This window comes from Sitophilus oryzae, unplaced genomic scaffold, assembly GCF_002938485.1.
Source record: "Sitophilus oryzae breed Bouriz unplaced genomic scaffold, Soryzae_2.0 scaffold_111_pilon_pilon, whole genome shotgun sequence".
Classification (NCBI taxonomy): Eukaryota; Metazoa; Arthropoda; class Insecta; order Coleoptera; family Curculionidae; genus Sitophilus; species Sitophilus oryzae.
The window spans coordinates 6,257,096-6,281,034 of NW_022145749.1; the positions used below are offsets into that span (position 1 = coordinate 6,257,096).

Below are 23,939 nucleotides of genomic sequence, written 5' to 3' on the forward strand. Positions count from 1 at the left end.
TATGAGACTTACCTAAATATCTACTCGGCTTAAATACTGTATAACCGCAAGCCCAGCTTATCGATTTTTGATTAATGTAGCTATGGATTAACCGAACTAATAATAACCTGAACCTGGGGACCTATATATCTGGATTTAACCGAGCCACCGGAAATAAAATTCTGTATATCCAAGCTAGAGCTAAAGTAGAAAAATCGTTCGATTTTGAACGCTCTGTTGAAAAAAAAACTACAATTATTATAGTCGACAGCAGCTTTAAACTTCTGCAATAATTAAATATATGATAGTCTTTCGTATTTAAGTTTTTTTTCTAACATATGATCATACCCAAGTAGTAAAATTACGTTGTTCAACGTAATCACAACGTCGCCAGGAGCAACCCAACGTTGGACAACGTCGAAGCGACGTCTAAGCGACCCATATTTGCACCAAAATAGTGGATGTTTTTAGGGTCGCCACAACGTCGCCGTCAACGTTGCTTGAGGCGACGTAGTACGTCGTGTGCCAAAAGTTGTTTTTCATGACGATTCGCGATATTTTGAGGTAAGAGTTAAAAATATTCGTCGTCAAATATTACTATATTCAACCATGGGCAAACCAAAACAATGCAATTGGTAATGGCTGATGATGTATGAATTAGAAATGGAATATATTATGCTCCATTAAGAAATAACTAGGTGAATTTAACTTCGACAAATCTGCGAAGTTTTGAGATGTTGGCAATCGAAATCCATCAACGAAGATTAGTTTACTGTTGAAAGTGACCATGATACTTCGAAATATGGCAAAACCCCTTTTTTATTTCCTAGTTTTAATTTTAAAATTATAGTTTACTTGGTTAACCTAACTTTTTTTTTAATTTTGAGACAACTATACGAAATTTATCATGAAAATTAGCTTGCAACCCTAACAGATACAGTTTTTAACGAAATTCGTAGTATTTCGTGGTTTTTGATATTTTATTCGATTCGTCCACAACGCACGAAAAGATAAATCGTATTAAAATGGCGGCGGAGTTGCCTAAGGCAAACCTTTAAAATACCAATATAGTGCATAAGGTGCGGTAACCGACCTTTGGGTCACCTATGTCAACCTTTGGTTCAAAAATTGACACCTGCTTTGACGAAATAGGACTTCTGAACCCTACCGACATCTAGGAGGTAAATAAGAAAATTCCTTCTTACAGTGCTCTTTTTTACCTAGGAATAATAAAATAAAAAAGGAAGCTGGGGTCATCCTTTGGTGGTGGTGGTCCATAGATTTAGGAAGAACAGATATCACATTATGCATTTTAACCCGATCAAACATTCGGAGGTTGACTACGTACTGTAAAAACCAACTGAGATAGAGAAGGCGACATTGCCACATATCAAATTTGTGCCTATCTACTTAGTTTGATTTGCAGAAAAGGTGAATTTAAAACCTTCACCGGATATCAATAAATCTCAATTTCTTAATTAAATTAATAGTTTATTTTTAAAGAAGCATGCGTAATAATACGTTATTAACCAGAGGATATATGCGTTACTATTAAAGTACATGTTTACTGTTTAATGTGCTGAAACGTCTAGAACTATTGGCAACGTCGCTACTAGTCTTCCAGAATGAAATGAGCCGTCCGTCCCACCACTCCTCGCGACGGCCCTTGGTCCGTTATAGCGTACTATGTTTAGCTTACGGTGTGTTTGAAGTCGGAATCAAGTCCGAAGTTAACTTTTCAGTGTTTTTCAGTAGTTTTTGTTTTTGTTTAATGTACTTTTGAATCTGCGAATATTCAATATGGTACGACAGTGTCAAATGTGTGGACAAATAAGCTGAAATTACCCGAATTTGTCTTTTCACAGGTAGGTATTGTTCCCGCCGCGCCGTAATCGTACATAGGCGTCCCACAAGGGAGCCTCTCACAATTAAAATAATTTCCAATTATATTTGTTGAATTTTGATCTATTAAAACAAGAACGTAGTAGCCGGTAATTAAATTATAATTCGTCTCAATTACTACCTAACTGTTGTAGATCATAACAAATTTGAATATAAACGTTACATTTGAAACTTTATTATAAGCCAGAAAGTGACATTTTTTTCTTAAAATTGCGTCCTATTTTGGTCATTATATACGATATTCTAAAGGAATTTTGCTCAACAAATAAACAAAGGTGTTTACCCGACCTTTTTTACATTTTATTGCTTTATTATATCTGCCCCTTCGGCCTTGTTTAGACAATTTTTTACCACCATACAAATACATCTTCCTAGAGTTATTTGTACGGTGTGTTTAACTTTTTTTAGAATGGGACGAACTGTAAATAATTCTTAGGCTACTAGTTTTATGCTTACCTTGTATAGAGAGTGACCCAGGCCTCCAAAAAAGCTTTTTACCTATTACGTTTTTGGTTTGTGATTTTTATTTAAATTTTTACATAAGATGGGGGCCATTGTAACGCACATTTTCAAAATATTTTTGTCAACATACAGGGTGATTCAAACCGCAATACATATGCTTAATACAGTTCAAGAAGATTAGGACATTTAACTAAAATTTGATTATCTGATGAAGCTACCTTTAAAAGTAATGGATTTGTAAATAAACGTAATAGGTATTCATTATTATGCGACAGAAATCCCATACTGTAGCACACAGATTTTATACTTTTAATGATAAATGCCTTCTATTGCGAGACTAAAAGGCATTTGCCTCTTATCAGAGCCATCATAATACAAGAAGAAGACCGAAGTCAAATCTTGTCTTATATTTAAAAAAAAACACAATTTTCTCATTAAATATTGATTTTAGGTATAGGAAGTTATTAATAATACAAGATTAAACAACTATTACACAGTACTTCACAGGAAGCTATCGATTGCGAACTAACTAAATCGTTACTAATTAGGTACTGATTTTGAAAGGTTCTTTTTAAGATAAAAAGGTAAAACTAAAACCTAAACTATCATTTGAGATTAAACGGGAAGTTCTAAATAATGTTGTCTATTCTAAAGAAGAAAATTTTATTTATAAGTTAAGTTTTATAACATTCCTAATAAAATTTGGGCGAAAAGAATATTTCTGTTTGCTGTAGGTAATTTTCTCAGGGAAAATACGTAAATAAAAATGACTTTTTAAGTCAAAAAAAGTCAAAAGAACAAGTTATTCTAAAAAAGGACTGTCCTTTTCAAAAAAGGACAAGTGGCAACCCTAGGTATTTCTGGAATGGAAATTTAATGGCAAATCTACAACTTTGGTTTGAAAATATGTTCCGGCCACCTATGTTTACAAAAATGTCTAAAATGTGCCTAAATGCCTCCACATTCTGAAAAAAAAATTGAAAGAAAAGTCACCAACCACAAACTTAATATAGAACTGTTTCGGAAGCCTGAGTCACCCTGTAAATATTCAAAAGTAACTGAAAGTTTATATAGAAGTAACTGAACGTTTAAATTGAAAATCGACGTTGGAGCGATTTTCGAAAACTACTAACGTTTCAACGTAAGTATATATGGGATATTAATTGTATTATTATATTAGACCTTATAACAAAACTCATCTGACGAAAAAGTGTTAATGTAGTATATTAATATGGAGTAAAAATTTTACTAATTACTTTACTAATTAAATTCGTTCCAAAAAACGATACGCCACTGGCCAGTAGAACAATCCAAATGCGCCTAGTTGCCGGGGTCGGAAATTTTAGACTTCTCTGTCTCTTCTGTCCTTGTTTGACACATTGGAATGTTTGATACACTACCAACGAGTATTTATGAATGAGATGTTCGGTCTATCCTTGTAATGTCTTTGTGGTGGTCACATACTCGTTAATAATATCGCTGACATTAGATCAGTATTTCTATTTATTTATTGTTAAAAAAAGCCGTACAGGAAGTATTGTCGATTTTACCACTCATTTGAAAATTAAAATCTAATATTCTCTCCAATTTATGCTGAAACTGAACTTCAGTTGACTGCTCTTCTGGAGGATCATTATTCTCATAGTATTCCTTTGTTGTATGGGCTTCAGGTGTACTGTTATTAGAGTATTTATCTACTTTTTTCCTATACATCTTCTTTTTGCTTTACACAGTAAATACAACAGAAAAAATATGACAGTACAGTACAGAATTTTTTGAGGTTAGGTGTTAGATGTAGATAGTTTAGCTTCCACAACAAAAATCGATATCGTCGCGCTGGTCGCCGTAATGCAAGGTAGTAATTGGTTATAATTTTGAAGTTGCTTTGGGTCGTTTAATGAAACGTTGTATTACGTGGTAGTTAGCATGTACTTACACTCGTAATTTAAAAGTACGTTGCACAACATTGTACTACGTTTGTTATTCTGTAGTACAATAAACATGCCTTCTGGCGACGTAATGACAACGGTATAAAATCCAACTTCTAACAACATTGTGCCCTACAACGTTTACCAACTTTGATAAGGGTCAAAATATACAACTATTTAAGTGCAACGTCGTAGCGACGTTTTGGCTACGTAATTTGAGGTTTGGGTATGCATAGGGTAGGGAAAAGTACCAATTTCAACGTTGCGCGTAATCAAAACTAGACGGAAGTCCGAATTTTGTTACTTGGGTATACAGTGTGTCCCAATATTCGATGGACATAGAACTGCTACGTATTTTTGGAATCAAAATAAGTTTATTAGACACAATTTGCCTCTATACAAAAGTGCTTCGTTTGTCCGCTAGAGGGCATGAAACTTTAAAAAAAACTAATTTTTTCAGATTTTTTTAGATCCGTTATTCCGATCTGAATGAGATTTTGGGTATCTATATTTTGTTAAGTACTTTAACATTTGAGGAGCATTCACGCAAAACTTGATAAGTCCAATTTCACCAAATGAAATCGAAATTATATTACCATAGAAACACTTTTTGATATTTTGGGATTAAATTCAACCATATTTTCATGTTTTTTTTTTATTTTCTCTTAAACGTTATGGAAATTTGGAAAAGTATAAAGGGGCTTAACCATGTCAAAAGAAGCAAAAATTTTTATGAAGAATGCATTTTTCTTAAAAAAGAGCTTAATAACATAGAAATTTTGGTTAAATGTTCAACATTAAATACATTTCTAGAAATAATTTGAGACATAATTTGACTCGCTTTTAGATTTTGAATAACTTTCTTATAACTTTGGAGTAGTAAGTTAATAGACCCTGCTTTGTTACCTTAACTTGTCTACTTCAACTAAATTACATACATGTATTAAACTTTGAACTATATTGTTTCAAAACGACTGTTTCACAGTAGAAAAATATGGCATGAAAATTTGAATATTGCTATTTCATCTAAAATAAATTACACTTTACTTCAAAAGTATAAAACCCAAATAATACTAAACTATAGGAAGGTAGATTGTATAGTATTTCCGATGTCAATTGGGAATTTCTTTGTTCCGAAGTTGCCCACAAAGGCGCCGACAAAGACAGTGCCGAAGTTAAGAGTCCCAATCTATTCCAACTGATTTCTCTGTTGTTATGTTTCATCTTCTTAGAGCTTTATTAAAAGTAACTTAATACTACTTTCTGTTAAATTAAGGTTTCAAATATACCGGGTGCGTCTCAAAAGGGGCTCACCCCTATAACTTTTTTATTTTTTCAGATAAAATATCGATATTTCGTATTTTAGTATATGACATAAATGAGGATTGATTGACGTATTCAATTTTTTTCGGTTACTTATTGTTTTAACGGAAATAACTACAACTATTAATTTTTAAATGGCACCCTCGGTATGTTTTTAATTTATTTGACAGAAAATGACAGTCCGAATAGAATGTGAATAAGAAAGTGACCGAAAACAATTTAATACGTCGATCAATCATAACAATCAATATACTAACATTGTATATTAGTATATGACACAAATTAAATTAAAAAAATATAATTTGGTAATCTCGTTTATTGTATCTGAGTGAGCCACTTTTGAGACGCACCCGGTATAGGTGAAATTATTAACAACACTATTGACAATAATCAAAATAAGTTCTGTTTCAATATTTTAAATAGACATGAGAAAGCCTTGTGTGGAAATTACAGTATACTTCTAGGTTAGTATACATGGTGTCCCTATGAATAGCGATCGGCCGTATCTCGGTAAGTATTAGCCGTAGCGGCTGCGGAAAAAAATATTTATAACTAAAGAGGCTATGGGATATTGCTGGAAATTATTTTCAAGTTTATAGAACGACCACTAGGGGGCGCAACTGCAACAAAAAATAAGAAAATGGAGTTTTTACACAATTATGCCTAGATAAGGTGTACTATAAGTAACAGCTTCATAATCTTCAGTAAATTTTAAATATTTTTTGTTAGAGCCATTTTCCCCTATCTACCACAATAAAGTGGTGGGGGAAGGTTACATCTGTTTTTATTTGAATATTAGTAACTCTGGATGATCGGAATCCAACTGAGCGAGTGCTCGTTTAAAAGAGCGTTTCTTACTCTATATTGTACCATATAAACAATAATAATAAGCTTTTGAACGTAGACGCTAGGGGGCGTTGTCTTACAATTTAACAAACATTGCGCGTTTTTTCAAAAAAATTAAATGCAATAGTATATGTAATTTTAGCTGATAGTAAAGAGTAGTAAAATCTTAAAAAGTCAGCGAAAACCGCATCTTGATATCTTCTTTCAAATCGAAGATATTAGCAAAATTATAATAAATACCAAAAAATAAGCCCTTAATTACCTTATTTTTACAACACGGTATCAGTAGCCCTCTTGATTATGCCCATTCTAACCTAAAAATAAGATAGAAACAGTTAGTTTATTTTAAAATTGACGATATGCCAGAATATCATAATATCAGATGTATTAATATTTAATAATTAAGATATTAATAATAGTGAACAAGAAACGATGATTTAGTGAAGTCATGGTAGGCTTTGGAAAAAAGTTGCTTTTGACGTAATAGTATAAACGTCAAATTGTCATTAGATCAACATTTTGATAGTCTTAGCAGCGTTTTTATCTTTTATTTGGTTTTACAAAATGCCAACAACTTCAAATAATAAAGGCATTTTGAAAAATCATTTAAAAGATAAAAAAAACGCTGCTAAGACTATCAAAATGTTGATCTAATAACAATTTGACGTTTATACTATTACGCGAAAAGCAACTTTTTTCTAAAGCCTGTCAAGGTAGGCTTCACCTAATCATCGTTTCTTGTTCACTATTATTAATATCTTAATTATCAGATATTAATACATCTGGTATTATGGTATTCTGGTATTTCGTCGATTTTAAAATAAACTAACTGTTTCTATCTTATTTTTTTGTTAGAATGGGCCTAATCAAGAGGGCTACTGATACTGTATTGTAAAAATAAGGTAATTAAGGGCTTATTTTTTAGTATTTATTATAATTTTGCTAATATCTTCGGTTTGAAAGAAGATATCAAGATGCGGTTTTCGCAGACATTTTAAGCTTTTACTACTCTTTACTATCAGCTAAAATAACACATACTATCGTATTTAATTTTTTTGAAAAAACTCGCTATGTTTGTTAAATTGTAAGAAAGCGCCCCCTAGCGTCTACGTTCAAAACCTTATTATTATTATTTTTATAGTATAATATAGAGTAAGAAACGCTCTTTTAAACGAACCCTCGTTTGTTTGATTCTGATCATCCAGTCCGCAGTTATCAACATTTAAATAAAGATAGATCTAACCTTCCCCCACCACTTTACTTTAGCAGATAGGGGAAAATGGTTCTAACAAAAAAAATCCAAAATTTACTTAAGATTATCAAGCTATTATTTATAGTACCCATTATCTGGGCAAAATTCTGTAAAAAAATCTATTTTCTTATTTTCCATAGCAATTGCGCCTCCTAGCGGCCGTTTTACAAACTTGAAAATAATTTCCAGCAATTTCTCATAGCCCCTTTAGTTATAGATATTTTTTTTTCGTAAGCCCTACGGCTAATACTTTCCGAGATACAGCCGAGAACTATTCTTAGTGGGACACCCTGTACATACGTTGGTGGTCATTAATGGTAATGATATTGTTGTTTTTCCGAGAAATGTTTTTTTTTCGATACAATATAATGTATATTCCAGTTCTTTTTGTATTACTTAAGGTATCGTTCTTGTGCTCCTTAATTCTACATATAATACAGTATTTATTTTAATTTATTGTGTACAAGTAGTTGTTTAATAAGAGTCTATTACGGCTGTGCTGTTCGGGGCGCTCTCAGGGGCCGGGTAAAGCAGGTGTGTGGCCGAAGGAAATATATATTATATTTCAGAAATCTGCCTAAAGCTTAGCCCGATCCTGTCGTGTTAAGCCACATCCAAAATTTCAAACACACTTGCTTTGATTAAGCCTTGATTAAGGTTTGCAGAGCTTAAGGGTAAGTACCTTTTACTATTAGCTCTAAATACATTTTTAAAAAATTATAAATTTAAACTAGAATTTTTCTTTATTGTTAATAATAAAATTCGTAGTTTCAAGGTAGTTATTTTTTTTTGTTTGTATATTTCAAAAATCTGCCTAAGGCTTAGCCCGTTCCTGTCGTGTTAAGCCACAAAATTCCAAACACACGTGCCTTGATTAAGGCTTGATTAAGCCGATTAAGGTTGTGAATGCTGAAGCTCTGTAATTTGACATAAAATAGCGAGCAATTTGTTACAAAACCATATAAATTATATATCACTGTAATCGCAAAACCTCAATCTATTTCCTTATTGTAACGGAATTTTAAATTTTGTCTTTATTTTCGAGAAAATTTAGTTCAAACATAAGGAATATTTTGTTCATGTTTGACGATCATAATCTTAAAAATAAAGAAGTTGTCTCAAATGTGCTACAATACGGATATAGTATAATCCTTTATCTTTAATTTCCTTCTTCATTTGTGTAAAAATACCTAGCCACTTTTACATAAAACGTTAAATACCGAATGCTTATTTTGCTATTTTTCTGGACTAGTGAAATGGACTCTTAATTTATATTTATACATAATAAAATTTCCTAATAAAAACATTTACCTGTCAAGAGCAATTGCTACAAGATGAAGAATGGACGCCGTACAACAGAGAACATCGCTTGAGGTCCACATATCACAAAGTTCCGGACCCAATGACCATTCTTGGCTGACTTCATAAACCGCTCCTAGGGGCATGACTAAACAAGCCACAAGAAGATCTGCCACTGCCAGAGACAATATGAGGTAATTCGCTACGTTCTGCAAATTTCTTTCCAGTAGGATGGCTGCTATTACAAAAACGTTTCCTGTAACAAAAATATTCTATCAAAATTTTATTTCTCCATATTGTATTGTACGAGGTAACTCAACGATACAGTTACTTGTTTTCACCTAAAACTTCCCAATATGGCGGACTTCAGTATGGGAGGCTTAAAAAACGAAAATCTCTAGACTGGAATCGACTGTAGTTCAAATCGTTCAAATTGATAATCTGTGGTAAATCTAATTGAACTCTGACACTTGGCTGACTGACGTTTACGGTTCCTTTTTCTAAATATTTTCATTATTTTTTGAGTCTTTTTCACAAATTCTACTTGATTTTGTTCTTTTATTTAACCTGCAGCCTGCAGTACTAATTATATACTAATAAATAATCTTTTCACCCATCAAGAACTGTGGAATAGGCTGGAAGATATTCAAAAGTGTAAAACGCTTAAAAACGTATTAGAAAACATTGACTAGTCCACAAATTCGTGAAAATCAATTGGTCCAGATGTTTGGAAAAAGGTCTCTAATTATTTTGAGAAGTTTCCTCGTATCAGTAATATTCAGGTTTGTAATATGTATATGATAATAAATAGATTAAAACTTATATTAATTTCAGGAAACAGCGCGGGAATTACAGATTGTTGTAAATTAGTTTTAAAATATAAAGAAGGTTTAAAACAGGTTTAAAAGTTGAGTTAGTAGAGAAGACCTAAATAAGGTAATGTTGGTAATGGGGGGGACCAAAGATCAAATAACACTTGAAATATATAATATGTACAATTGTAAGTAGTTTTTATGAATCTGTTTAATATCTATTGCATTGTTTTTATATTTCTTGAAATATATATTTTTTTACTTTACAGGATACACAAACAATAATAAAAAATACAGTTACTCACTAAAAGCACTTAAGGTTTGTAATAGATGTAGTTAGAATATCAAACACCAAACCAAACCAAAAATTATGTTTTATTTTACTGGTATTCCTCACATTTAAAAGGAAAGTTATTTCATAAATATGCAGAAGGACATCGTATAGTACACTCTATATTAATAATTTTTTTTCATCCTATACTTGTTAGTTTTTCATCCTATACGTGTTTGACGCATCACTAGGTATAAAATTTAGTACTGATTCCAGACCTATAGTTGTGGTTGTGACATATTCTGATGTGTTTCTGGCAATTTAAAATAAGTTAATATTTAAAGAAATATTTCTGGCTTTCCTGACAGGAGTGTGAACACAAATTTAATAAAGGTATAATGTGGATAATGTTCTGATTATTACAGTTTGCATGGATGACTGTTTTTGTATGTTGTTATTTTTAATAAAGTATATTTAATGAGTTTTTCAGTATTTCTTTTTCCCTCAGAGGATTGTGTTCTAATCTTTATATATAAATTTTCATAAATTATATCTACAAAATTTATTACCTTATAACTTTTTGCTAAAGACTTTGTAGTTGATACAATTTAATAGTATATAAAAGAACTATTTAAATAAGATCACATCAATTCAATTTGTGATTAACTGTACTGAAATAAAAATAAATTAGGAGAAATGGGGTGATCTATAACATGAAACGCATCATCCTATTTCCAAGTCTTCTATTAATTTCACTTATCAAACAACTATTTTTATTCAATAATCTTGATAATTCTAGGAACTCTCAGATATCGTCAAAACATGAAAACAAAAATTCACTTCCTATAGTTCCTACGTCCCTTTAAATGAAATATAAGAAACAGGGGAGTTAATATTCTGACTGAGAAAGTTTATAAAATACCTTTAAGTAAAATCTCTTCGGATCTGCGGTAAAATACCTTTATTCTTATTAAATAATATCAATAATCTATGTTTTTATTTGTGAACTTATTTTTCATTAAAAAAAATTACCAATTTTCGTAACTAGGTCGGCCATATTGAGGAACTTTTAAAAGAATTGTACTATATAATTACGGAAAAATATCAAATGGCAAGGTTCTAGAGAATGTTAATATACACGATTTAAAATTATTTTGACTATACAGGGTAATTCGAAAAAGTGTGGCGGATATAACATGGTTTTTTTAAATGCATCACTGTACCTATTATTTATTCTATCATAAAAAATATAGGGCGAATTTTCAATTAGTAAAAATTTATCAAATTTTGACTAAGTGAAAATACTAAATTTTTATTTTTCATTAAAAAAATATCTTGATTATACAGGGTAGCGCACCTCATTCGCTTCGGTTGATTATACGAAAACGGAAAGATGTAGAAACAAAATATTTTATGGGTATATATTATAGTGTATCAGAACCAAGAATCCATACCAAATTTATACTTTTTCTTATGGAACACCCGGTATTTTATTTCATTTTTGGATACTTGGGCATAAAATAAGACATTTATTATAAGGGTTTAATATGTTTAAATGCTTTGTTTTTTTATATTTAGAGATATTTAAATATATGCATGCTATAATAAAAAAGTTTGTCGACACCCTGTCCATTACTTTTCAGAATTAATTCTTGTGCTGACATTGATGCAGAGCAATAAATTTTGCTAAAAAAAAATTACTGTTTCCTTAAATGTATACAGGGGTATCAAAAAATGCTGGTCTATTTTAAATATTTATTTTACATGAAAACTTCGTTATTTCAAATACAACACTACGTATTTTTTTAAATAAGTCGAAGCAATGCTCTCAATTAAATGCTCTTTCAAACTATATTAGGGTTTCCTATACCTATCTGGCTCAGATTTTGAATAAAAAAGGATTTTTTAATAAAATGGCAGTCAACATGGCTGGTGTCACCATGACAATTTTCTACTGACAGTTAGTAACTATTTTCAAAATCGATATTAGTTTATGGATATTATTATTTAGGGTACTTAGTTAATTTAAATGAACTGTTATAGTTTATTTAAATTTACCCAACAATAGTTTAATAAGTATTTATTATTTTATCAAGAAAAATAAAGAAGTAGACCTGTGATTTATATTACGATGATTTGTAGATGTATTGGATTTTCTATAAAAGAACCAATTAAGGCAAATTCATTTTCTTCTTTTTCAATGACAGGTTTATGCTTAATAGGTTTTTCATATTCCACACTATCAGCTCTGCGAAATAGGAAAAGATAATATAGTTTGAAAGAGCATTAAAATCTGCTTCGACTTATTTAAAAATATACATAGTGTTACATTTGAAATAACGAAGTTCTTAAAATAAATATTTAGATAGCATGCATATTTAAATATCTTTAAATATCTCAAAAACCAAAGCATTTTAACATATTAAACCCTTATAATAAATGCCTTATTTTATGCCCAAGAATTCAAAAATGAAATAAAATACCATAAGTAATCCATAGTGTTCCATAAGAAAAAATATAAATTTGGTATGGATCTTAGTTCTGACACACCCTGTACATTTGAAATTAATTCTAAATTATGCACATTACCTCTCTACATATACCCATAAAAAATTTTGTTTCTACATCTTCCCGTTTTCGTATAATCAACAGAGGCGAATGAGGTGCGCCACCTTGTATTGGTAAACAGGCAACATACACACACACACAATATAGGCAACATTGATGCAGTAATCCAGCGGTTCTCAAAATTAAAAAAAAAACAAATTCTCTTAAATTTTAAAGTAAAAACGACTATTTTAGACTTATTTGAAAAATGGTAAAGAGAAAATATGTTCCTACTAGCGTGCACCAGCGACTTCGTTCGCGTCGAATTAATCATTTGTAATGATGATTATAAAGCAAAGCAAGAATTTCCATTAACATGCAAACTGGATAAAATTTTCTCACATTTATGTCAGCATGAGAAAAAACAATATGGCGATATTATTATATAACTTGGTAATATTTGAGGGGTAGTTTCATCTCGTTGGAATTTGACTTTCGAAAAATCCGTTTGCCAAAAATAAGCTTTTTACGTCAAGCAGTTTAAGCAGAATCGTGGTTAAGAAATTACCTAACTTTTTGAAACACCCTGTATGATTTTTTAAAAAATTTCAAAATATGTAAAAAAACCAAATAAATTATGCTTGTCCAAGCGTTTTCCCGAAAGACTAACCGCTTTTTAAATAACAAATATTGTAATATTTGAGGGACGTTTTCACCCTCTTGGAATTTGAGATTCGAGAAACCCCTCCATATCGAACCTCTACACCCCACAGTCAATCCGTTTGCCAAAAATCAGCTTTAAATGTCAAGCAGTTTAAGCAGAATCGTGATTACTCAATGGTCATCTTTTATGAAACAGCCTGTATAAATTTATAAAAAATCTTAAAATATGTAAAACAACAAAATAAAATATAGGTGTTTAAGAGTTTTTCCGAAAAACTCACCGGTTTTTAAATAAAAAATATTTTAATATTTGAGGGATAGTTTCACCCCCTTAGAATTCGAATTTCGAAAGATCCCTTCTTATCGAACCTCTACACCCTAAAGTGAATCTGTTTTCCAAAAATTAGCTTTTTACGTCAAGCGCTTTAAGTAGGATCGCGATTAATCAATGACCAGATTTTTCGAAACGCCCTGTATACATTTTTAAAAAATCTTAAAATATGTAAAAAAACAAAATAAAATATACGTGTTTAAGCGTTTTTTGGGAAACTTGACCGTTTTTTAAATAAAAAATATAGCAATATTTGAGGGGTGGTGTCACCCTCTTGAAACTGGAATTTCGAAAAATTCCCTCTTATCGAACCTCTACACCCTAGAGTTTACTCCAGCTAAAGTTTACTCCAGCCTAAACAACCATCATTCTACAGCAACAATTTTCTGTGATTTTTCTAAGGCGTTCGATTGTGTAAGTCATAAGATCCTAATTAATAAACTGCAGCACTATGGGTTCAGGGGATCATCTCTCGAATGGTTTAAGTCGTATCTGAGCAACAGAAGTCAACTTGTGAGGGTGGATACCACGTTGTCTTCTAGCAAGCCAATAGAATGTGGAGTACCACAAGGCTCAGTACTAGGCCCTATTTTGTTTCTTCTTTTTATTAACGACATTGCTAACATAAACATCAGTGGCAAAATATGTCTTTTGCGGACGACACTAGCTTCACTTGGAGCAACAAGGACATCACGGCACTTCATAGGATTATATCAAATGACTTAATCACCATTAAATCTTGGTGCGATTCGAACCTCCTGAGTCTCAACATTTCTAAAACTAAAGCTTTGTCGTATAAAAACTCGTTGCAGCCTTTTGTACTTAACAACACCACCATTGACGTCGTCAAATCTGTAAAATTTTTGGGGCTTGTTGTGGACAATTCTCTGAAATGGGACATACATATCGAAGCTTTGTCGAAAAAATTGAGCTCTGCCTGTTTTGCATTAAGGTCTGTTTCTAAGGAGCTTAACTTGTCAGTGGCTAGAACTGTTTGTTATGCACTTTTTGAGTCGCACCTCAGGTATGCCCTTCCATTCTGGGGTACGTGTTGTGCGACTCAATTTGACCGCATTTTCAAGCTCCAGAAGAGAGCTGTTCGATATTCACTAGGACTAAACAGCAGAACTCATTGCCGGGACTTTTAAGGAATTAAGAATATTGACTCTTCCTTCCTTATTTATATTTGAATCCGTTTGCCTAATACGTAAACATGTATCAGCTTCTCAAGAAAGGCCATCTCACACTTATCCACTCAGGAACGCGGAGCAAGATCTTTATCTACCTACCCCACGCTCAGAGTTAGTTAAAAGTTCAATATTATATTAACTCGAAAAAAATGCACAATCACCTGCAATTTGAAATCAAATCCATAACATCATTTTTTTCATTTCGCAAAGCATTGAACTCTTATTTACTAGACAAGGCTTTCTACGCCGTAAATGAATTATATTTGAATTGAAAATCGAATTTGATCTTGAAAACACTGGTCTAATGTTTGCTATTGCTATATTTACTAATGACATCGAAATGAATTTATTTAGAGGTCATTGATATTTTGCTATAAACTGGCTAAATCTTTTTGAATATTATTTTAAATTTTTTGTTCTTTGACATTGTAAACATTTATAAATGTTTATTTTAACAATAAGACTGACAATATTATTTATATAATGTTTTGTATTATCTTTTGTTTGTTTGTTTGTGTACCTTGTTTTTTTTTCTACTTTGTTTGTTAGTTTACCTTTGTCTACAAATTGAAAAATTTTTTGACAATAAAAGCATTTATTTATTTATTTATTTATTTAGAATCAACCTGTATGCCAAAATTGAGTTTCTTACGTTGAGTGGTTTGAGCAGGATCGTGATTAATCAGTATGTCAGTTAGTTAAGGATTTTATATATTAGTATAGATTATCGAGAACTACCTATAACGCGCACTGTATAATAAAAAAATCAACCAAGCTCTCATCTATCTATTCAGTCTTGATTAATGACCACTATTAAATATCCAATCTCTATATGAAAGTTACGATGACAAACAACATTTGTGGGTTGCAACATTGATAGCGAGACTGTAATCTCATAAACTATTAATGTCTCCTAAAAACGTACGACCATGCAATCTCAAAATATTTGCGCTTCCAACCTATTATCATCTTTATGTGGCATTGCGTCGACTCTTCATAATTCTGCCATAATATGAAACTTACCAAACTCACCATTTTTGAAATATTTGCGATTTGTGAAAACGCAGTAGCAATTTTAATGCTTCGTTACTCTAGGCGTGTTTAAGTTTTTAAAACCAAATATTGTACTAAAGTTTTTCTATTTATTAAATTTTGTGTTGCAATAATAAAAATAATGAAACCTTATACAGAGTGTCTTAATTTTTTTTTAAATAATTATTAGCTTTAAATGGCAATAACTTGTTTAATTCAAATGAACACCCTATATATTTTACGATAATCAGATGCACAATTTAATTGTCTATCAAATTGTATTATACTATTTTTTACCTATCTCTTCAAGTTTTTATAGAATCTTATAATTAAGACCCCATTTGTCAATATATCCATGGAATTTTGACATTTTAGGTTTTTTTTTGACCCTTAAGTCTAACATATTGAAATAGTCGCGCATATACTAACAGACCGTCTGAGAGACGCATTAAAAAAATACATATTTTGTTTGTGTCTAATAGATTTTTTGTAAGTGGAGTGAATCATTAGCATTAAAACTACAGGAAAAAAATATCTAATGCTTATATTATGCAAACATGTTTTATATTTTTGAACTAAAAGTACTAGTTTTGTATTTTTTTTGACATATCTTTGTTTATCATCGAGATAGAAAAAAAAACGAAAGGAAAATGGAAAAATATACTTGTTATGATATTTAGCATATAAAAACTTATCTATTAAGCACAAAAAAGCAAAAGAAGAATATAAAAAAAAATAAACAAAATGACAATGCCTAAAGATGGGCTTGTTCCCTACACACTTTTTTGCGCATTCCAAACAAATTGTTCTCTTCATTTTCTTCGATATTAGTATACTGATCGTTCACATCCATATTTTCACCTATAACAAAGCATACACAGCTACATACCTTTAGATATTAGTTAAAAACCGTTTTTTTACCTTCTAATTCGAATTCAGAATTATGATTGCTCGGATTCTATGTGACTATTTTGCTATTATCGCTGTCAATCTCTTCAAACCACTTTAGAAGAGTATCCTTGTAATTTTGCTCGCCATACTTCACATGTTTTGAGCTACTAGGGGCTTGATTCATTCCACAAATTAGAAAAAAAAACTTACGTTAACGCTAACACTCCGTCTGTCAGAAGGCATCGACAGTTTAAACTAAAATATTTTGAAAACTACACACTTTCGCAAATTGCCCTGCCGGTATTTAACTTGTTTTGATGCGTATTGAAATTACATAGTTGGATGATAATTAGAAACGGAGAGGAGGGGAGATGTCATATGTCCAGCTAGTCCGTTGCGTCTGTGAGACGGGATGTGTAGAAAATGTACAGGTACTAAAATCAATAATACTACTAGCCCATTTGTTTCGAACAAGAAAACTATATAAATCTTTGTAAAAGTGTATAATAATGAAATATACCACCATTATTTCCGCCTAAATATTAACCAGTAACATACTTAATTTTGTTATTTAATAAATTATTCTATATACCTATATGTGGATTTGAATCAGAAATCAATATAATAATAAGTTACAATTGTGAAATCCTGTTGTTATAAATAAGCATTCGTAAAAAAATAAAATGAAATTTAGAAGGTGGTTTTACTTTTTTCCACACTGTCTAATACACAAACATTTTTTTTAGTATTTGGAGCTATTATTAATCAACGGAAGTAGTCAATTAATGTAGTTCGAATACTGGGATCAAATTAATTGGTTCTCTTTTACAAATATTTAGTTAATTTTTATTTTTTTTTAATGAAATAAGCGAACTATATCGACAATATATACTACTCTGTACTGTAACGGGAATTATTTGGTATTATTGTTGTTATTATTAAATTGTTAGTAAAATTGTTAGTATAAAAACGGTGAATGCGCTGAGCAAGTGCGAATGAACCATTATGGTTTATATCCCGCAAAAAATCTGCTATTCTATTAAAAGGTAGGTAGGTTTTTACTGCTCGTGTGGATATTCGCAGTTTGATGGCCGATCAAATAGCCACGAGGGTGTTAGTGAACGAATATATTAGTTTAGTCACGAATACAGGGTGAGTTTCCTCGGATGTTCTCTATGGGTATCTCGGAAACTACTGGAGATAGAGAGTCAGTTAAATGGGGAAAGAATTGCAGTTTTGTGGGGTCATAAATGTGCGCCTTTTAGATTTTCGGAAAAGTTCATGGCTTACCAGATATTTTGAAAAAAACAAATCTTGGTTATTTTAAAAATTGTCCCTAATTGCATTATAACCTATTTTAGACAAAAAGTGTTCAGACAAAAGTTGCAGATAATCACATTCCTAATGAGATTGTGTTCTCCGATTTTTTCTAAAGCCTGTCATTTTTGACATCTGACACAAACATATGTTTTTTTAAATGGAAACCATAGTTAGGCAATGACTTCATAAAAAGCGCCGTTTTTTAAGTTTTTCAGCGATATAAGCTATAATATGTTTCTTTCACAAAATTACTGAATTATAGCCAATTCTTATCTTTCTTGGCTAATTTCACTTAGTTAGCCATGGAAACAAGTTCAATCGTCGTTGCTTTGAGAAATGTGAAATTGTCACATCCAATCTTTGTAAATTAAAATAAACAAAAATTGTAAATACGAGTTTTTCAAATGAATAAAAGCGTGTAGGATTATTGGTTCAACTTTTCTTGACCATACAGTTTCAAGGATACGTTGACCGGTGAACGTTACTTACGTTTTTTAGAGAACGGTTTTCAAGACATGGTAGAAAAGTTAAATTTAGATACTCGCGCATTAACAGCGTGGTTCCAACATGACTTTCATTATGACACACTAAACCCCCTCTCACAATGTAAAAAATGTTAAAAATTATTTCATTATTATAATTATGTAGACTCAGGGATAGAAAGGGGTGGAACAATTGCATGGGTCTCCTCGGTCATCTGACCTATCCATTTTAGATTTTTTTTATGCGGTATGGTTAACAACAAGGGTTACAAAAGAACTTATGAATTAAGAGAGGCACTCGAAGAGGCGGAACAAGAGAAGTTTAATTAAGTCGACCGGTCGTTCTGTGGTACCTAATAGCTAGAAATTCAGTTTTAAAAAGATGCTGTATCTAGATGATTTATGTACTTAAAACAATTGCGGATTTTTTGAACATTTTCTAAAATAACTTAAAATGTATGTATTGATTATTTTTTTAAGTTTTAATTTGTGTAATGTAAATTGTAAAGAGCCGTTTAATAATATATTTTGTCCTTTTATAAGTTATAAACCACAACAAAATTAGAACACCATTGAAAACCGTTCTCTAAAAAACGTAAGTAACTTTCACTGGTCGACGTATCTTTTATGGTGAAGAAAAGTTGAACCAGTAATCCTACACATTTTTTTTTCATTTAAAAAAAAAATATTTACAATTTTTGTTTATTTTAATTTACAAAGATTGGATGTGACAATTTCACATTTCTGAGAGCAACGACGATTGAACTTGTTTGCATGGCTAACTAAGTGATATTAGTCAAAAAAGATAAGAATTGGCTACAACTCAGTAATTTTGTAAAAGAAACATATTATAGCTTATATCGCTGAAAAGCTTAAAAAATGGCGCTTTTTATGAAGTCATAGCCAACTATGGTTTCCATTTAAAAAAACATATGTTTGTGTCATATGTCAAAAGTGACAGGCTTTAGAAAAAATCGGAGAACACAATCTCATTAGGAATGTAATTATCTACAACTTTTATCTGAACACTTTTTGTCTAAAATAGATTATATTGGAATTAGGGACAATTTTCAAAAATCAGAAAGGCGCATATTTATGACCCCACAAAACTGCAATTCTTTCCCCATTTAACAGACTTTCTATCTCCAGTAGTTTGCGAGATGCCCATAGAGAACATCGTAGGAAACTCACCCTGTATATTAGTGAGCTATATCCCGGTATTAGGTAAATTTTTCTGTTTGCTAATCACAAATTACCTGTTACCATGATTAAGGGATTTTTTTTATTAGATCGAGCCTGAAGCACTAGATTGAATAGATTGAATAAAGCTGAGTCTGATCGTCTACACAGTATTTTTCATCTCCAATTAAACCCCTACAATCCGTCCCATTACTGTACCCTTTGAAAATTTGTTACATCTATAAAAATAATCTAAAATGTCAAGATTCCATGGGTATATTGATAAATAAGGTCATAATTATAAGGAAATGCATTTTCTAAAAAAAAGAAGAGATAGGTAAAAAATGGTATAATACAATTTGATAGACCATTAAATTGTGCATCTGATTCTCGAAAAAAATATAAAGTGTTCTATTTAAATTAAACAAGTTATTGCCATTTAAAGCTAGTAGTTATTAAAAAAATTAAGACAATCTGTGTAAGGTAGCATTTTCTTTATTATTGCAACACAAAATTTAGTAAATAGAAAAACTTCAGTACAATATTTGGTTTTAAAAACTTAAACATGCCTATAGAAATGAAGCATTAAAATTGCTACTGCATTTTCACAAAATCCCTAATGAAATTTACCTTTATTTTAATCGTAGAAACAAAAATGTAATAACATACAGGGTCTTTCGTTTAAAAAAATACAACTTTGATATTTATTTCTTTATTTGGTACACTACGTATCTTTTAAAAATAACTTTAAATTGTATTTTATTGCTTTATTTTATTGGCTATTAATTTATTGCCATTTAAACATCCGTGTCGTATGTGGTGAATAACCCTGTATATCCAATATAATTGATTGTGTAAATCACTATCAGGACAAATATAAAAAAGAACGTTAATTAAAACACCTGAGAGAATTTATTTTCAGGACACTAAAATAGAAATAGGCAAATGAAATAAAAAGGCATTTTCATGTCTTAATAAAAAAGCATATAAAATATAAAATTCGAATAGGATCAATGCATTTAGCTTCATAGAAATGCAAATTCTTTTCTAGAAAATCGAATTGTAAAAGCTATACCGTTGTGAAAAGCAGTTAACAAAACTTATTGCGAAAAGAACATTCCAGTCAGCTCCTCTCCAAAGCCATTACAGCCGAAAATTGTGTAAAAGTTGTTTTAAAGTATGTTTCTTTTCAAGTTAAAGTCCGCTTAACTGTAGCGTATAAAAGTTATTCCGGGATATAATCATAATACGATTTGTGGAGACACTTTGTGTACTTTGTGATATTACGCTATGGTAGGAAAAGTCATTCGCTTGTGAAATATCCTGCATATGGAAAATGTGTGTTTAACTATCTTCTTCGTATAATGGATGGCACAAAATATATAATTTTAGTTGTTTTAAAATCTTTAGATAAAATATGACGTAAGCTGTTATTTTGTGTCGCACATATAATTTTTTTTTTATTTCTGAACAACATATTAGCGGCTAACATATTAGGAATACTAATACTATACAGGGTGAGTCTTAAATAAGTGCAAATATTTTCAGGGCTGGTAGATCTCGATAAAAGAAACATATTTTTCCTCTGGCATTTTTCAGATAAGTCCAAAATAACTATTTAAGTTTGAAAAAATTTTGAGAGCCACCGGATTTTTTCTGTATTTGCATTCTTTTAGTGCCGTAACCATGGAATAAATCCGTAACTATGGTAATATCAAAGATTAAGAAATTATACCGTGAGAAAATTTCCGGTGCAGTGCAGGCAGTTCTAAAAAATTTTCGAAAAATATTCTGGGAAATTTAAAAGAAAATGCACGATTTTCAACATCTTTTTCTGCGAAAAAAACCTCATAGACGTGTTCCTGGGGTCGAAATATACCACCCCTGAAAATATTTGCACTTATTTAAGACTCACCCTATATATCAATATACCGTGTGGTGCATCGGGACACGGGTCATAAGACATCCTATGTAAATTTTGAAAAGATCAAATATTATCTCCCCAAAATAATTTTATGCAGAGTAATTTTGTATAAAATAATTTGATTTTTGCATCTTCTAAAAAAGCTACGATGGTTTAACGGCATTTTGCTGGAAATAGTATTCCTTAACTTCCAATAAATTGAATGTTCTTCATGTCGAAGAAAAGAAAAACATTTGACTTCAATCAATAACTTTTACAATCATCTGCCTTTGAATATCAAGTCGCTTTCATTCTTTCATGCATTTCGCAAAGCTCTAAAATCATACCTACTGGAGAGAGCCCTATATGCGGTAAACGACTTTTTTGTTGATGTTTAATTATGAACAATTTTGAACTTTAAAATTTTGATCATCTCACACACTGGTCAAAGGTCAAGTATTTAATATTTTATAACTCTAAAATTATATCTATTTACTGCGTACTGTTCTAAAATTGTCCATGTATATTCTTTTTGTAATTTTAAAGACTTAAATTTTTTTGAATTGTATTATTTGTATTGTGTATTTTTTGTTGTTTGTACTTTTTTTGTGATTTGTATTTTGTACAATAAAGCGTTGTTTGTTGTTGTTGTTGTTGTTGTTGTCCGTCTATTGGGGATACAGTAAGAAAATACCACAGGATTTTTCAGATCATAGATTTTTCAGATCACAGGACCAGAAAGATTCTCCCCTTAACGTCTTTCTCTTTTGAGACGTGAATTTTACAATCACTTGAGGTATTGTTTGGCTGTGAATGAGGGATGATGTAAACATTTTATTAACTAGTGTGTTAATATTTTCGGAAACATGGCATTGTCTGAGATTTTTAACTTTTTTTACCACGTATTTTTTGCATTTTTTTGTATTGTTTTAACACTGTCATGTACGAGTACTATGGAAAATTATATTTATATTTTATGTATATAATATTGTATAACATTAAGTTGAACATTTTGTTTTGTTTTTTTGTTCTTTACTTGTAATTAAATTCATATATATTTTTTCTTTAATCTGACGTGTACGTTACTTGTATATTTAGTATTCATTTTTTATTGTATTTTAAGCAAAAATACTTATTTATTTCAAACATTTATTTATTAACACAGATACTTTGATAGACTCCCCCGTACAAGTTTACGGACTTCTGGAGTTTCAGTTTATTTCTTGAGTTGGAATTAGGATGAATATATTTTTATTAAATGTTGTGAATTAAAAAAAAAACTATAACAAACAAATGAAAATATATACCGTTGCTTTTTTATTATTAATTAAATACTTTATTTATATTGTCCTAGAATTGGAAAAAAAATGCAGTCACTGCAGAATTCAAAGGGTATGTATTTATTAAACAAATTACGTCTACCAGTTTATAAATATTTGCATTAATTAGGTTAATTCTATATTATTTAATATTAGGTGCATAAAAAAATTGTTTTTGTTTCAAAAAAAATTGTATGACTTGAGAAATAAAGATTATTAATGCCTCTTCAAAAAAGTCTAATACAATTTTTGCATATAATCATCTGGGGAGGTAATATTTTACCTTTTCAAAATTTACATGGGATTTCTTATGTCCCATGTTCCGATGCACCACATGGTATAAGATCTTTATTATTTATAAGTAGATATTATATATCATAATTATATCCAAGGTATGACACTCCATGGTATCACGCTCCTGTTATTTTAGTATTGTAGATATTGTATTTTAGAATTGGATATTTTACTTTGTGCCAGGAGCGGCTCGTGAGTTCTGAAGAAGAATGGGATGGTTATACATAAGAAAAAAACTACTACTATGTTTGGTATGTATTATACATAATCTGGATCTCTAGTTTTCTGTAGAAATGACGCCAACGACTTTCTTTTCAAAATAGGTCCAGGCCAACTAGAAACACCGGTTCCCGATGGATCAACTATTTTAAGCGACGTCAGACGATGCCAATAAATGGACGGGTGACAGTCTGGTAGAGTTTCCAGCTTCTTAACAGTTGTGCTGTTGTTCCATTGGAAAAATGTAAAATTTTAAAAAGGTTCACACTTTTTTTTTGATTGTACGATATCTCAAATATATCTGACAAACAGAGAGTAACAAAGAAGTTTTTTTGCAATTAAAATATTACTTACAAATTTTGGTTTTTGTCTATTGTTACAAATATTATATTTGTTTACACCGGATCTCATTTGACTCTTGAAAATACACAGGGTGAACAACATAAATGGTGTCACTATGATTATTTTCTGCAGTACATATTTAATTTTTAAAAT

At 30.8% G+C, this 23,939-nt stretch overlaps 1 protein-coding gene across 1 annotated transcript in view; it reads right to left on the reverse strand.

Moving 5' to 3' along the window:
* Window positions 1–9,144, reverse strand: part of LOC115884863 (5-hydroxytryptamine receptor-like) — a 192,540-nt gene extending 183,396 nt beyond the window's left edge. Inside the window, exon 1 of the mRNA XM_030903575.1 lies at window positions 9,004–9,144. Within this exon, the coding sequence (XP_030759435.1) occupies window positions 9,004–9,137 (134 nt within the window). The 5' untranslated portion in view covers window positions 9,138–9,144. The remainder of the gene's footprint in view (window positions 1–9,003) is intronic.
* Between the last annotated feature and the right edge of the window lie 14,795 nt (window positions 9,145–23,939).